This window comes from Salvelinus alpinus, chromosome 9 (genome assembly GCF_045679555.1).
Source record: "Salvelinus alpinus chromosome 9, SLU_Salpinus.1, whole genome shotgun sequence".
In the NCBI taxonomy this organism is placed as follows: Eukaryota; Metazoa; Chordata; class Actinopteri; order Salmoniformes; family Salmonidae; genus Salvelinus; species Salvelinus alpinus.
Window position 1 is genome coordinate 19,714,378 of NC_092094.1, and position 16,683 is coordinate 19,731,060.

Here is a 16,683-nt window from a genome sequence, read left to right on the forward strand (position 1 = left end):
TCTCTACTGTTCACCTGCAGTTACTGACTCTGACTGACAACCTATGATGTCTAGCTCAGAAACAACCCATACGATTTTTCCCCTAGCTCTTTGGCCTATGGAATTTGCCGATCTGAAGAATCTGATAGGTGTAAACATCATGGTGGAAGCCTGTTTGTTTTAAAAAATATATTTTATTTAACCTTTAACTAGGTAAGTCAGTTCAGAACAAATTCTTATTTACAATGACGGTCTACCCCGGCAAAACCCGGACGACGCTGGGCCAATTGTGCGCCGCCCTATGGGACTCCCAATCACGGCCGGATGTGATACAGCCTGGATTCAAACCAGGGACTATAGTGATGCCTCTTACACTGAGATGTAGTGCCTTAGACCGCTGCGCCACTCGGGAGACCTTTGCGGCTACCTATCCTGGTTGCTTTTGGACAGTGTCTTGAACGGGACACTGCCTTCCCCTGTCCCCAGGTGCTGGTGCCATTGGTGCTGCTGCAGGCCCTCCAGGGAGAAGGACAGATCCTGGCCCACCTGCTACCTCTGGGGGTCCGTTTCCTGGAGGAGGCTGAGGCAGACTACATCATCCAGCAGGGAGGATGGGTGAGTGGACACTGGACAAGGGGGATGGGTGGTACATATTGGTAGGATGGGACAGGGGACGGACCAAGAATGAACCACTTATTAATTTCTCATACGAAGTTCAAGCAGATAAATGTTTCAGCCTTGACCTGTTGGCTGCTGTACACAGTATAGCCAGAGTAGGGCGCCAGATATCCACTGTACATGGTTGGCTATAAGGACATTTTGTCTTTGTTGGTAATGAATTTTGATAAGTTTTATCGTTATGTTCTGGTTTAAGTGCATAATATGTTATGGATGTTGTTGTTGGTAAAGAGTTGTTGTAAGGGTGCTTAGTTTATCACCATTCTACGCTGAACAAAAATATAAACGCAACATGCAAAGTGTTGGTCCCATGTTTCATGAGCTGAAATAAAAGATCACAGAAAAAAGGTTGTGCTCAAATTAGTTTACATCCCTGTTAGTGAGAATTTCTCCTTTGCCAAGATAATCCATCCACCTGACAGGTGTGGCATATCAAGAAGCTGATTAAACCGCAAGATCATTAGACAGGTGCACCTTGTGCTGGGGACAAACATTTGCAGTTTTGTCACATAATGCCACAGATGTCAAGTTTTGAGGGAGCGTGTAATTGACATGCTGACTGCAGGAATGTCCACTAGAGCTGTTGCCAGATAATTGAATGTTAATTTCTCTACCATAAGCCACATCAATGTCTTTTTAGAGAATTTGGCAGTACGTCCAACTGGCCTCACAACCGCAGATCACGTGTAACCATGTCAGCCCAGGACCTCCACATCCGGCTTCTTCACCTGCGGGATAGTCTGAGACCAGCTACCCGGACAGCTGATGAAACTGGGTTTGCACAGTGAAGAGTTTCTGGACAAACTGTCAGAATCCGTCCTGGGGAAGCTCATCTGCGTGCTCGTCGTCCTCACCAGGGTCTTGATCTGACTGCAGTTCGGTGTCATAACCGACTTCAGTGGGCAGATGCACACCTTCGATGGCCATTGGCACGCTGGAGGAGTGTGCTCTTCATGGATGAATCCCAGTTTCACCTGTACAGGGAAGATGGCAGACAGCATGTATGGTATCGTGTGGGTGAGTGGTTTGCTGATGTTGTGAACAGAGTGCCCCGTGGTGGAGGTGGGGTTATGGTATGGGCAGGCATAAGCTACGGACAACGAACACCATTGCATTTTATCGATGGAAATTTGACTGCACAGAGATACCATGATGAGATCCTGAGGCCCATTGTCGTGCCATTCATCCGCCCCATCACCTCATGTTTCAGCATGATAATGCATGGCCAAATGTGGCAAGGATCTGTACACAATTCCTGGAAGCTGCAAATGCCCCAGTTCTTCCAGACATGTCACCCATTGAGCACGTTTGCGATGCTCTGGATCAACGTGTACAACAGCGTATTCCAGTTCCCGACAATATCCAGCAACTTCACGCAGCCATTGAAGAGGATTGGGACAACATTCCACAGGCCACAATCAACAGCCTGATCAACTCTGTGTGAAGGAGATGTTGCGCTGCATGAGGCAAATGGTGGTCACACCAGATACTGACTGGTTTTCTGATCCACACCCCTACTTTGAAAATGTTTTTGCAATCGTATTTGTTTTTTACCTTTTTTTATTTAACTAGGCAAGTCCGTTAAGAAAAAAATCTTATTTACAATGACGGCCTACCCTGGCCAAACCCGGCCGACGGTGGGCCAATTGTGCGCCGCCCTATGTGACTGGGACCATTGGATGCATGTCTGTATTCCCAGTCGTGAAATCCATAGATTAGGGTCTAATTTATTTATTTAAATTGACTGATTTCCTTATATGAACTGTAACTCAGTAACATCTTTGAAATTGTTGCGTTTTTTATATTTTTGTTCAGTGTAGATTGGGCTCACAATTGTGAAGTGCCCCTGTGCTGAGAGGCTGCTTGACACCTGTCCTCTAATCCACCCAGCATTTAATAAACCCGGGACTCATTTAAAACTCCGGCAATCCTAACTGAACCTAGTTTAAGTGAAATGTAGTCTAAATATGCAGTGTTTAGACAATTCTGTGTTTAGACAATTCTTATCTTTTGCCCAATTATGGGCAAGAGATATTATTTGATTGGTCAAAAGACCAATAATAATTGCTGCCTCTGTAAATGCATCCAGATTTTCTCATTATGTAAATTGGAACTGATCGAAGGGTTGTTCTATTTGATTTCAATCACTTTTTGACCGCCACACTTTTTTTGAACGAAACGGTCTATACATTTTCACCCATGGTAGAAGTGGTCAGAAAGTAACTTTTTTTTAACCTGAATGCCAAAACATTTAGGAGATGGAGGTTCTCAAAATTTACCCATTTTACATACCCTACTATGAGACATGTCTTCATCAATGGAAAATATAAACTGTTTGAGTTGTCATTTTAAAAGTTTACAAATAGGGATCTCAAATAGTCATTATCTAAAAACGTCATCTGATTTTTGTATTTTTGCATATGTTGAAACTTAGACCCTATTTTACATAATCGTAGGTTTTTGTGTTGTACCCGCCATCAGTTTTAACTGCTGTTCAGAATACCCTTGAAAACAGTGTGGGTGTCATGTTTTGGCTGACATGTACATAAAATTGAAAGGTCCATTTTTCAAATGGTTCCACACATCAGAGAATGTTGACATGAATGGGAATATCAGTTTTACATAAATCTATTGAAATCATAGAAGTATAGATGGAATATACTTTCCCATTTAAGTTGACATTCGACGGTGGGTGGACCAGCGGCCATCTTTGTGGTAGTAATAGGAAGTTAACACTATGATCTGAAGGGATATGGCTAGTCTACGAATTCTATTTCTATGCTTGAAATGCCACCCACCCTGCATTCAAGAGTATGCTGTGTCTTAACTAATGGCGGGAAAACAACTCCGATTATGTAAAGTAGGGTATAAACTACAACATATCTGATAGACATTAAGAAAGATATTTTTTTCACCAAGAAATTGTGGTTTGACAACCCTGTTTTTTGTAAACTTTAAAATGATATCAAACTCAACCATTTATCTTTTCCAGTGAGGGAAAACATGGATGTCTCATGGTTGGGTGAGGTATGCAAAATGCATTGACTTTAAGCCCCTCTATCTCCTAAATGTTTTGGCATTCAGGTCCAAAAACTCCGTTTCTGACCACTTCGACCATGGGAAAATGCAATACATGGCCAAAAGGATGTGGACACCCTTTCAAATTGGTGGATTTCGGGTGTTTCAGCCACATCCTTTGCAGACAGGTGTATAAAATCGAGCACACAGCGACACGATCTCCATAGATAAATATTGGCAGTAGAATGGCCTTACTGAAGATCTCAGTTTCTTTGAATGTAGCACCGTCATTGAATGGCACCTTTCCATCAAGTCAGTTCTCCAAATTTCTGCCCTGCTAGTTTCCCCGGTTAACTATAAGTGTTGTTATTGTGAAGTGGAAACGTCTAGGAGCAAAAGTGGTTCAGCCGCAAAGTGGTAGGCCACACAAGATCACAGAACGGGATCGCTGAAGTGCCTGTCCTCAGTTGCAACACTCACTACCGAGTTTCAAACTGTCTCTGGAAGCAACGTCGGCACAACAACTGTTTGTCGAGAGCTTCATGAGATGGTTTCCATGGCAGAGCAGCCGCACACAAGCCTAAGATCAACATGCAAAATACCAAGCATCAGCTGGAGTGGTGTAAAGTTTGCCGCCATTGGACTCTGGAGTGATCAATCACACTTCACATCTGGCAGGCTGACAAACAAATCTGGGTTTGGCGGATGCCAGGAGAAGACTACCTGCCCGACTGCATAGTGGTGCCTGATTGCAATGGTCTGGGGCTGTTTTTAATGGTTTGGGCTACGCCCCTTAGTTCCAGTGAAGGGAAATCTTAATGCTACAGCACACAACATTCAACACAATTCTGTGATTCCATCATTGTGGCAACAGTTTGGGGAAGTCCCTTTGCTGTTTTAGCATGACAATGCCCCGATGCACAAGCTAGGTCCATAGAGAAATGGTTTATCGAGATCTGTATGGAAGAACTTGTTAGCAGTTGATGTTACTCTTCAATAATACAGACCCCGATGCAAATCAGGGGGAGGAAAATAGGTTTATTCAAAGAGAACTAATCATGCAGGGAGGTAGATGTTCATTCTTCCCTGTCCTCAGTGATTCTCTTCTGTGATTCTCTCCCAGAACAAAGGGACAGGATGTACTTTATAACCCAGCCCTAGCCTGTGGGTGACCAATTTTTTGAATTCCTTGCAATAAAACTGGGCCACTGGCCAAATAACAAGTATCCTATTTCAGGTTCAATGTATAAACAATTTGGACCAATGAGAACTTGCTATGAGTCCTGGACTGAAATTCCTCCCATGTCTCTGACCCATTGATCATTAATCCCCTATTACAGAAAAAACACTTTCCATTAATCGTTAGTACTCTATTGAACTCTCGTCCTCTGCGTTGTGTATTTCTCTTTGAAATATTCTCACGAACTTGACTGGCCTGCACAGAGGCCTGACCTCAACCCCATCGAACACCTTTGGGGTGAATTGGAATGCCGACTGCGAGCCAAGCCTAATTGCCCAACATCAGTGCCCGACCTCACTAATACTGCTGTGGCTGAATGAAGGCACGTCCCCGCAGCAATGTTCCAAAATCTAGTGGAACGCCTTCCCAGAAGATTGTAGGCGATCGCAGCAAAGAGGGGACCAACTCTATATTAATGCCAATGATTTTCAAATGAGATGTTCTACAAGCAGGTACCCACATACTTTTGGCTATGTAGTGTATGTATGAAAAGTTTTGTTCGAATCAAAAGGGTGCTGTCAAAAAGTGAATTAAATCAAATGAAACAACCCAGAAGTCTGGCCAGTCCTGTAGAAAGTGGTTCTGCTGTCAATACAAATAGCTGTGTGTGTGTGATGATTACTAGGGCTGTGACAGTCATGGAATTTTGGATGACTGTTATTGGTCAGCCAAATGACTGCGGTCAACATTGTGTATGAATAACAATTTGTTTTTCTCACACACAGGGCAGTTGAGTCGGTAATGTAGTTAGTACTTTATTATCTTAGCTAACTACAATACCGACTCAACTCTGCTCAGAAAATAAACATTCACTCAAACACCCTTTGGATGCCTCAGATGACTTGACTGCATGGCAGCATTTCCAGTCTGAGTAATGATTTGTCAGAAGAAATGCATAGTTTTGTGTTAATACAATGTAATTGTGTGTGTTAGGCAGTCTTACTTTCTGACTGAGGTCTAGGCTTACACATCAATAGGGTTTGCTAGCCGAGAATACTTAGCACCTAATTTTCAAACCGAGTGCGCACTGATTTTACATGGAGAATGGCTTTAAACATTTCTTAATTCAGACGTCTACAGCGGGTGGTCCCTAAAACAGAGCGCGCTGAACGATCGACAGATAAACGCTCGATCCACATTCGGTGCGACGTGTGCGGGCCTTTAAGAAACCCTTAGAGCGTGTGCCAGAGTCTTGTATGGCAGTCAAAGCTCCCGACTCCAGACCACATCCCCCTGGCGACGGGGGTTTGAGTAGTCTTGGCCACTTTCCTATCTATGTCCGTCTGTTTTTCTCCCTATTGTACTGTCAACAACAGTAAAATACGTGGGACGTGTCAGAATTCTGATCTCCCTTAAAATAAAAATGGCTATAGTCTGGCACGGTAGTAACGATCTCGACTCTGGACCACACATGCCCCCATGGCAACAGGGGTTTGAGGCCCATCTTGGCGACTCAGTCTTCGACCCTACTACTGTTTCTACACCCCCACCCCCCCCCTTTATTCCCTGATGTCCTATCATAAACAATACAAATACCTAAGGTTGGTAGATCCGAACTCCTTTAAGAATTTTTTTTAAGACATCCTCATTGCAATCATTTGAACATAATTAATATCAGGAAGCAGAAGGGGGAAAAAATCAGTTTACAGACATTTTCTGTTTATATATTGTGGAGGCCTGAGCTTGTGTCTTAAAGTAGAGCACTACTGCGCCACAGATGGCTTCGTTCTACCACCATGAATGAGGGCACCGTGGCAAGGTCACGTGACCTGATGATAATAAACTGCTAGGGTAGCCATTATCTCTTGTTTCCATATGGGTTCAGTCTGCCTAGCGGTTAAGAGCATTGGGCCAGTAACCGAAAAGGTCGCTGGTTCGAATCCCCGAGCCGACTAGGTGAAAAATCTTCCATCGTTCCCTCGAGCAAGGCACGCAACCCTAATTGCTCCTGTAAGTTGCTCTAGATAAGAGCATCTGCTAAATGATTCAAATGTTACGTCAGGGATAGACCATAGACTGGGACAGCAGCAAGGGAGAGGGTGAGTGAAAAAGAGGGAGGGGTTTGAATGACACGCCAGTGAGATCTCCTATGCAGCGCAGATAAAGCTTCATTACTCTGACAGCGGTGTGTGGGTCCACTTCTCGACAGCTGGGTCCTCCCTTCTCTTCTTTCTCTCCACTCTCTATTTGACCCTGTCTGCGCTTCTGCCGTGCTCAGGGAAGCACAGTCCTTGTGTAGTTGCTGCGTGAGCCGAGTCACTTTCAGGTAGGATATTTATCTTGTGGTTTTTGGTGGTGCGTGTTTGTATAGAACATTTGATCATAGTAAGAGGTGGTCCAGAGGATTGATGAACTCTGAACCGCAGGGAAGGGCTCCCGTTTACAGATCTGGTTTCAGCTCTCTTGACCATGAAGGGTGTGTGGACATCTGAGTTGACATTTTGAGCACAGTGCCTGGAACACGAGAACCATCCACGGTCCTCTGACGGAGTACTTGGAACAGAAAGTGTCCGAATGATGATTTTCCCTCCATCTATCTTGCACCTTTTTATAACTCAGAGGAAATCATCTCTAACTCAAACTGCCTCTTGAGTCTTATTGAGCGATTGATTGGTTGAAGTTAACAGAAATCTGATAGGAGGCAGATTTGATATAGAGGACAGGTACGTCATGCCCTCCTTGTGTCAGTTGCCCCTCCTGCTGTGTTTGGTGGCTCTGACCTTGACCATGCCTTCTGTTTAATTACATGAGGAAACAAAAAGGATTATGTTGTGTTCACTTCATTGGGCAACAACAACACCAGCATCTCATAAATCTGACCCAGCCAGGTGGCCATGTGAGGGGGAGGGGGAGATTGAGTAAGGGAAATGCAATACACTAGGGAGACATTTTGAATAAGACAGCTTCCAACACAAAATGGACTAGCATGGTATGACTGCATTTGAAGCTGTTCCCTATGAAGGGTTTGAGTCTGGGACATACTGTAACTGTGTGAGAGCTTAATACCCTATGTAGCTGGTCAAAGAGTGAGGGGGTGTTTCTGTATTAAACTTGGCTGGTGGAGAGGTCGCTATCTGAACTTTGCCCTTGAGAACCCCCCCCCACCCCACACACCTAACCTCTCTCTCCCAGTCTCTCTTGTTCTCTTCTGTCTGACACGGTCCTGTTCTTCAGACTAAACTAACTGCTGTGCTTCAGGGCACAATGAAAACTGCTTTGTGTTCTGACGGGGCACTTCAGCCATGTTGTATTATGTACCTTGTCGTCGGTTTAATATAACTGTCGCTAGGAAGTGACAAGACAAAAAAAAGGTTGTTGGGGGCTAAAATGGTCAGACACTGAATGCAGTTATATTAAAGTTGTATTTTTATTTTGGTGTGTCCACCTCAAACTGCTCATGTGACTAGTATGACTAGTTTTTTTTTAATGTTGCTCACCCAAATAGTGCTTGACACCTTAGTTACAGCACACAATTGTAAAGTTGCTTGCCAAAAGTGCACAAACTGTCAGGCTAAAGCCCATATAATTTCACATTTTACTGTTTGATGTTGGTAAGAATTTGCATAGAAACACAGGCACAAATCATATTTGCTGAGAGCATTCTGGTCTTAGTCGGGACACGTCAGGCTGCACAGCCCTCCGCCATGTTATGTAAGAGACGTTTTTCTTTTGTTGTGTTGGAATGCTGCGTGCATCTCTTCGTCCTACAGTGCCTGGCTGTGCGGCAGAGCAGAGGAAGCCCTGAAATAAATCCTCTGAAAAATCACCGGAGGCCATACTGGCCTACTTATAGCCTCCCAGAGCAGTGCCACCTCTGTCCCCTGCTAAGAACTAAACCCAGATCAGATCCCCCAGTGGAGGACAGAGACGGTTACAATACCATCCCTGCGTCAGTCTTCTGTGGTGTCGCTGCAAATGGCTGAACCCAGGTCAGTGTCTACCGCTGCTGTCTGATACAACCTGCGTCACATACACTGACAGAGTGAGTAACACTACCTTTGGTGCTGGACACCTTTTGGACGCCTGGTCTCAAGTACCTCTGTCAGATGCTCCAGGGCCAAGCACAGTCCCGCTATCTGGATCCTTTTTATACATTTGAATGAAAGCTACATTTAAATGGTCTTATTCCTTTAGGTTAGAATTGCTTTGTTGCTCTTCAGCAGTAGTGGATGAATTGGATGAGGGAGGAAATGGGGGAATCCTGACTGGGAGATCTTATGTCACTGACAACTGTCTCACCACTGGATTTGGTCCTCATGGAGCCTGCACTTCTCTCTGCGACCATATTGGTTAATCCATTGATTAGTGAATGGCCGTTGTGTTACTGTGAGCCATTGTCACTCCAGGCAGTGAGGCACTCTTGTCAATCCCAGTCTGCACCTCATCACAAGGCACCAATTGAGAGGTATTGTTTAATGGGCCCCTCTGACTGAAAGACTCGCTACTATGGCAATTTGATTTATGGCGACAGCTAGTCTTACTGGGATCCGACACATAACAAAAAATATTACAGACAAGACTTTTACAATTTTACATACATTTAAAAACATTAACATTGTAGTGTGTGTGCATATCTGTTACACATACTTGTACATACACACAAGTATATCACATGGGGAGAGGTCTTGTGCCTTGGTGTTGCTTTATATATATTTTTTTCAACCAGGTTTGCTGTTCATTTGTGCAATATATAAGATGCAAGTTCCATGTACTCATGTCTCTGTATAATAATGTGTTTCCTTGAATTTGTTCTGGACCTGGGGACTATGAAAAGATGGCAAGGTGGCATGTCTGGTGGGGTAAGTGTGAGTGCTGTGTGTAAGTTGACTGTGCAAACATTTTGGAATTTCCAACACAATGTTTCTTATAAAAACAAGAAGTGCCAGTCAGTCTTTCCTCAACTCTTAGCCAAGAGAGACAGCTATACAGAGTATTTATATTAGCCCTCTGATTACAATGAAGAGCAAATGTGCCGCTCTTTTCTGGGCCAGCTGCAGCTTAGCTAAGTATTTCTTTGCAGCACTTGACCATATGACTGGACAATAATCAAGATGGGTTAAAACTAGAGCCTTCAGGACTTGCTTCGTGGAGTGTGATGTCAAAAAAGCAGAGCATATCTTTATTTCGGACAGACCTCTCCCCATCTTTACAACCATTGAATCTATATGTTTTGACCATGACAGCAAGCTTACAAGCTAAGGTAACACCAAGTAATTTAGTCTCCTCAACTTGTTCAACAACCACACCATTCATTACCAGATTCAGCTGAGGTCTAGAACATAGGGAATGATTTATACCAAATACAATGCACTTAGTTTTAGAGATGTTCAGGACCAGTTTATTACTGGCCATCCATTCCAAAACAGACTGCAATTCTTTAAGGGTTTCAGGAACTTCATTTGCTGTGATTGCTAATGCTTATACGGTTGAATCATCAACATATATAGACACATGCTTTGTTTAATTCCAGTGGCAGGTCATTGGTAAAAATAGAAAAGAGTAGTGCCAAGAGAGCTGCCCTGCGGTACACCACACGTTACATGTTTGACATTAGAGAAGCTTCCATTAAAGAAAACCCTCCGTTCTATCAGATAGCTCTGAATCCACGATATAGCAGAAGTTGAAAAGCGACAACGCACAAGTTTTTTTCAACAACAGGTTATGGTCAATAATATCAAAGGCTGCACTGAAATCTAACAGTACAGCTCCCACATTCTTCTTATCAATTTCTTTCAATCAATCAGCAGTCATTTGTGTCGGTGCAGTACATAGTGTCCTCCTTTTTTATTTTTTTATTTGTAATAATGACAATTACAACAATACTGAATGAACACTTATTTTAACTTAATATAATACATCAATAAAATCAATTTAGCTTCAAATAAATAATGAAACATGTTCAATTTGGTTTAAATAATGCAAAAACAAAGTGTTGGAGAAGAAAGTAAAAGTGCAATATGTGCCATGTAAGAATGCTAACGTTTAAGTTCCTTGCTCAGAACATGAGAACATATGAAAGCTGGTGGTTCCTTTTTACATGAGTCTTCAATATTCCCAGGTAAATTTTAGGTTGTAGTTATTATAGGAATTATAGGACTATTTCTCTCTCTACGATTTGTATTTCATATACCTTTGACTATTGGATGTTCTTATAAGCACTTTAGTATTGCCAGTGTAACAGTATAGCTTCGTTCCCTCTCCTCGCTCCTACCTGGGCTCAAACCAGGAACACATCGACAACAGCCACCCTCGAAGCAGCGTTACCCATGCAGAGCAAGGGGAACAACTACTCCAAGTCTCAGAACGAGTGACGTTTGAAACGCTATTAGCGTGCACCCCGCTAACTAGCTAGCCATTTCACATCAGTTACACCAGCCTAATCTCGGGAGTTGATATGCTTGAAGTCATAAATAGCGCAATGCTTGAAGCACAGCGACGAGCTGCTGGCAAAACGCACGAAAGTGCTGTTTGAAGGAATGCTTACGAGCCTCCTGGTGCCTACCATCGCTCAGTCAGACTGCTCTATCATATCATATACTTAATTATAACATAACACACAGAAATACAAGCCTTAGGTCATTAATATGGTCAAATCCAGAAACTATCATCTCGAAAACAAGACGTTTATTCTTTCAGTGAAATACGGAACCGTTACGTATTTTATCTAACGGGTGGCATCAATAAGTCTAAATATTCCTGTTACATTGCACAACCTTCAATGTTATTTCATAATTACGTAAAATTCTGGCAAATTAGTTCGCAATGAGCCAGGCGGCCCAAACTGTTGCATATACCCTGACTCTGCGTGCAATGAACGCAAGAGAAGTGACACAATTTCACCGGTTAATATTGCCTGCTAACCTGGAGATCTTTTAGCTAAATATGCAGGTTTAAAAATATACTTCTGTGTATTGATTTTAAGAAAGGAATTGATGTTTATGGTTAGGTACAGTCGTACAACGATTGTGCTTTTTTTCGCAAATGCTTTTTTCGCAAATGCGCTTTTGTTAAATCATCCCCCGTTTGGCGAAGTTGGCTGTCATTGTTAGGAAGAAATAGTCTTCACAGTTTGCAATGAGCTAGGCGGCCCAAACTGCTGCATATACCCTGACTCTGTTGCAAGAGAAGTGACACCATTATCCTTGTTAATATTGCCTGCTAACATGCATTTCTTTTATCTAAATATGCAGGTTTAAAAAATATATACTTGTGTATTGATTTTAAGAAAGGCATTGATGTTTATGGTTAGGTACACGTTGGCGCAACGACAGTCCTTTTTCGCGAATGCCACCGCATAGATTATATGCAACGCAGGACACGCTAGATAAACTAGTAATATCATCAACCATGTGTAGTTAACTAGTGATTATGATTGATTGTTTTTTTATAAGTTTAATGCTAGCTAGCAACTTACCTTGGCTTCTTACTGCATTCGCGTAACAGGCAGGCTCCTCGTGGAGTGCAATGTAATCAGGTGGTTACAGCGTTGGACTAGTTAACTGTAAGGTTGCAAGATTGAATCCCTGAGCTGACAAGGTAAACATCTGTCATTCTGCCCCTGAACAAGGCAAGTTAACCCACCGTTCCTAGGCCGTCATTGAAAATAAGAATGTGTTCTTAACCGACTTGCCTAGTTAAATAAAGGTGTAAAAAAAAAAATGGTCGACCTCTAGTCTGGATGCTCATTAATCACATCAGACCAACAAATATTTTTTACATAAGTCACAGCAAAATCTTTTGTATTTATTCTTATTTTAGGCCCAGCTTTTGGAACGTTGGATTTCCTGGATATAGCCACTATATTGTGATCACTGCATCCAACGGGTATGGATACAGCTTTACAACAAAGTTACAGTATTAGTAAAAATGTGAGCAGACTGTACCGCCCTCTGGAGTGCCTTGCGCGTGGTGCAGTTGCTGTTCCAGGTGGTTGTACAGCCCGACAGGATACCCACAATTGTGCATCTGTAAAAGTTTCTGAAGGTCTTAGGGGCCAAGCCAAATGTCTTCAGCCTCCTGTTGTGCCTTCTTCACCACACTGTCTGTGTGGGTGGACCATTTCAGATCGTCAGTGATGTGTACTCCGAGGAACGTGAAGCTTTCCACCTTCTCTACAGCGGTCCCATCGATGTTGATAGGGTTACAATGAGAAGCTTCCTCTTGAGTGGACAGCTTGATTAAAAAAACAGTCAATATTCAGGTCTCCAAGAAAGTAGACCTCTCTGTTTACATCACATACACTATCAAGAATTTCACACATTATTTAGATACTGACTGTTTACACTATCCCTGTAATGCTTAGAGGAGATATTACGTCAAGTGTTATTGAAGTATGGTGTGTTTTAAAAAATATATATATAACCTTTATCTAACTAGGCAGGTTAAGAACAAATTCTTATTTACAATGACAGCCTACCAGGGAACAGTGTGTTAACTGCCTTGTTCATGGGGCAGAACGACAGATTTTTACCTTGTCCGCTCGAGGATTCGATCCAGCAACCTTTCGGTTACTGGCCCAATGCTCCAACCACTAGGCTACCTGCTACTTGCCGGTTAACCAGTCAAATGTTTGGACACCTACTCATTCAAGGCTTTTTCTTTATTTGAACTATTTTCTACATTGTAGAATGACAGTGAAGACATCAAAAATATGAAATAACACGTATGGAATCCTGTAGTAACCAAAGAGTTAAACAAATCAAAATACATTCGAGATTTGTCAAAGTAGCCACACTTTGCCTTGATGACAGCTTTGCACACTTGGCATTCTCTCAACCAGCTTCACGAGGAATGCTTTCCCAACAGTCTTGAAGGAGTTCCCACATATGCTGAGCACTTGTTGGCTGCTTTTCCTTCACTCTGAGGTCCGACTCATCCCAAACCATCTCAATTGGGTATAGGTCGGGTGATTGTGGAGGCCAGGCCATCTGATGCAGCACTACATCACTATCCTTCTTGGTCAAATAGCCCGTACACAGCCTGGAGGTGTGTTGGGTCATTGTCCTGTTGATAAACAAATGATAGGCCATCCCATCTGGTTTGGGCTTAGTGGGACTATCACTGCAGAATGCTGTGGTAGCCATGCTGGTTAAGAGTGCCTTGAATTCTAAATAAATCACTGACAGTGTCACCAGCAAAGCACCATCACACCACCACCTCCATGCTTCATGGTGGGAACCACAGATTCGGAGATCATCCGTTCACCTACTCTGCGTCTCAAAGACATGGCGGTTGGAACAAAAATCTAAAATTTGGACTCCAGACCAAAGGACAGATTTCTACCGGTCTAATGTCCATTGCTCATGTTTCTTGGCCCAAGCAAGTCACTTCTTCTTATTGGTGTCCTCTAATAGTGGTTTCTTTGCAGCAGTTTGACCATGAAGGCTTGATTTCACGCAGTCTCTGAACAGTTGATGTTGAGATGTCTGTTACTTGAACTCTGTGAAGCATTTATTTGTGCTGCAATTTCTGAGGCTGGTAACTCTAATGAACTTATCCTCTGCAGCAGAGGTAACTCTGGGTCTTCCTTTCCTGTGGTGGGCCTCATGAGAGCCAGTTTCATCATAGCGCTTGATGGTTTTTGCGACTGCACTTAAAGAAACGTTCAAAGTTCTTTACATTTTCTGGACTGTTTCTCTTTGCTTATTTGAGCTGTTCTTGTCATAATATGGACTTGGTCTTTTACCAAATAGGGCTCTCTCTGTATACCACCCCTACCTTGTCACAACACGACTGATTAGCTCAAATGCATTAAGAAGGAAAGAAATTCCACAAATGAAGTTAATGCACACCTGTTAACTGAAATGCATTCCATGTGACTACCTCATGAAGCTGGTTGAGAGAATGCCAAGTGTGTGCAAAGCTGTCAAGGCAAAAGGTGGCTACTGAAGAATCTCTAATATAAAATATACTTTTTTTTGGTTACTACAGGATTCCATATGTGTTTTTTCATAGTTTGTCTACACTATTATTCTACAATGTATAAAATAGTAAAAATTTAGAAAAACCCTTGAATAAACTTTTGACTGGTACTGTACATGCATCAACACCTCCCCCTTAAGCATTCCTGTCTCTTCTATAGCTGTTGTATTGCTTCTGCTGGATCATCAAATTAATTATCATGCCTAATATGAATGTTATCTGATGTTAGCAAGTTATTGATTTCATTAACCTTATTTCTAAGGCTACGCATATTAATATGGGCTATTTTCAGCCCTTTCCTGAGTAGCTTATCAGAGATAGACAGACATAATATGGAAAATATCAAACAAAGCAAGAGAAAAAATATATACATTCAGCAGCCCATTAATTAGTCCGTGTGTGTGCAATTACGTCCACAACCATGTTGTTCCGGCTTGATTGTCCCTCGATGATAATCTGATTTCAGGTTTATTAGCTGACTCCACCAGTATTTGGACGCAACAGTTGAAGCTATTTTCTTGTAGAACAATTTTTGTTTTTAAAAAGATTTGGTCATTGTCATGGTTACTCCTCATAGTTCCAGACAGGGCAGGTCACTGGAAAATTAGAAACAACAAATGGCAGGGATCTAGACAGCCTCAAGCCCGTGACAATCCACGGTCCCAGCCACAATGGCTAACTGCGTCACAGGCTGCATTCAAGCCCTCAAGAAGACGCAGCTATGCTAGCTGCTACGCCAAACAGCTCCTCAGACCCGGATTTGGTCGGCAGGATCACTGGATAGATGGTAGCGGTCCCAGCAACTGATACCAACCGCGTCGCGGGATCCAAATTCAAAAGGTAGTTGGCTATTAACTTAACTTTTTCAATAGACTTAAAACTTTCCAAAACAACAAACCGAGCTCTCCCGCGTTCAACAGGAAGTGACGTGTGTGTGCAATGTGTTCAAGATGATCGCATTAACCTGGTCAGTATAGGTCATGGAAAGTGAGGTGTTCTTTTTTTATAGGTCAGCTTCTGTTTTTCAGAAACTACTGAGTAGACTGAGGAAGGTTAGACGAAGATTAGAAACATAACACTACTACAGTACCTGTTCTACGTACAGACTTTCAATGTGACAATCTAAATGCATCAGATTTCTGTAAATGTCTGTTTCTCTTGTCAGGAAGGACTTTTTCATTTGGTAATTGAGAGGGTGATGAATAGTACTGTCATTAACTGGCTCAATCCCTCAGGCAGCTCTGGGCTGGCTCAGCATGGAGCCTGATGTCATTGTGAACCCTTCAGTGTTTGACTACCAGGAACGTCTCTGTTAATGTTTCATAACCTAATAATGTAAAGTCTGCTTATCTGCAGAACACTCAGTCCAGTGTCCATGGACATATTGGAAAATCTGTACACGCCAATGCATACATTTATGCGAAGCGTTAACATTGGATAAGAGGACAAAAAAACAATTTCTTTCACTATTTTATGGAGCTAAAAAAACAAGTGAAGCAAAGTCAGCCAGCCTGTGACATGACTTGAGTTCTAGTATTTGTATTGGCAAAGAGCTGTGTCATGTTGACCTCTACAGACAATTTTGGGTGGCAGGCCAGGCAGCAAGTCACATGTGACAGACTGCAGGGAGAAGAGGGGATGTGTGTTTTACACTAGTGTACGAGCTTGGTCCAAGAAATGCATGATTCCCTTTCTGAAGGATCTCATCTCTACCTGACACTGTTAGAGGTATTTATCGAACCAGGGTCTGTAGTGACGCCTCTAGCACTGAGATGCAGTGTCTTAGACCGCTACGCCACTCGGGAGCCCAGTGGGTTTAACAGTGGGTGTGGTGGTATCACTTACCC

General features: G+C 42.7%; 1 protein-coding gene across 2 annotated transcripts in view; it reads left to right on the plus strand.

Annotated features, from left to right (window-relative positions):
• Positions 1-16,683, plus strand: part of bcl2l13 (BCL2 like 13) — a 43,680-nt gene that overhangs the window by 17,145 nt on the left and 9,852 nt on the right. For both annotated transcript variants that reach the window (XM_071416379.1, XM_071416380.1), the window contains exon 6: positions 466-594. In XM_071416379.1, the coding sequence (XP_071272480.1) occupies positions 466-594 (129 nt within the window). The remainder of the gene's footprint in view (positions 1-465; positions 595-16,683) is intronic.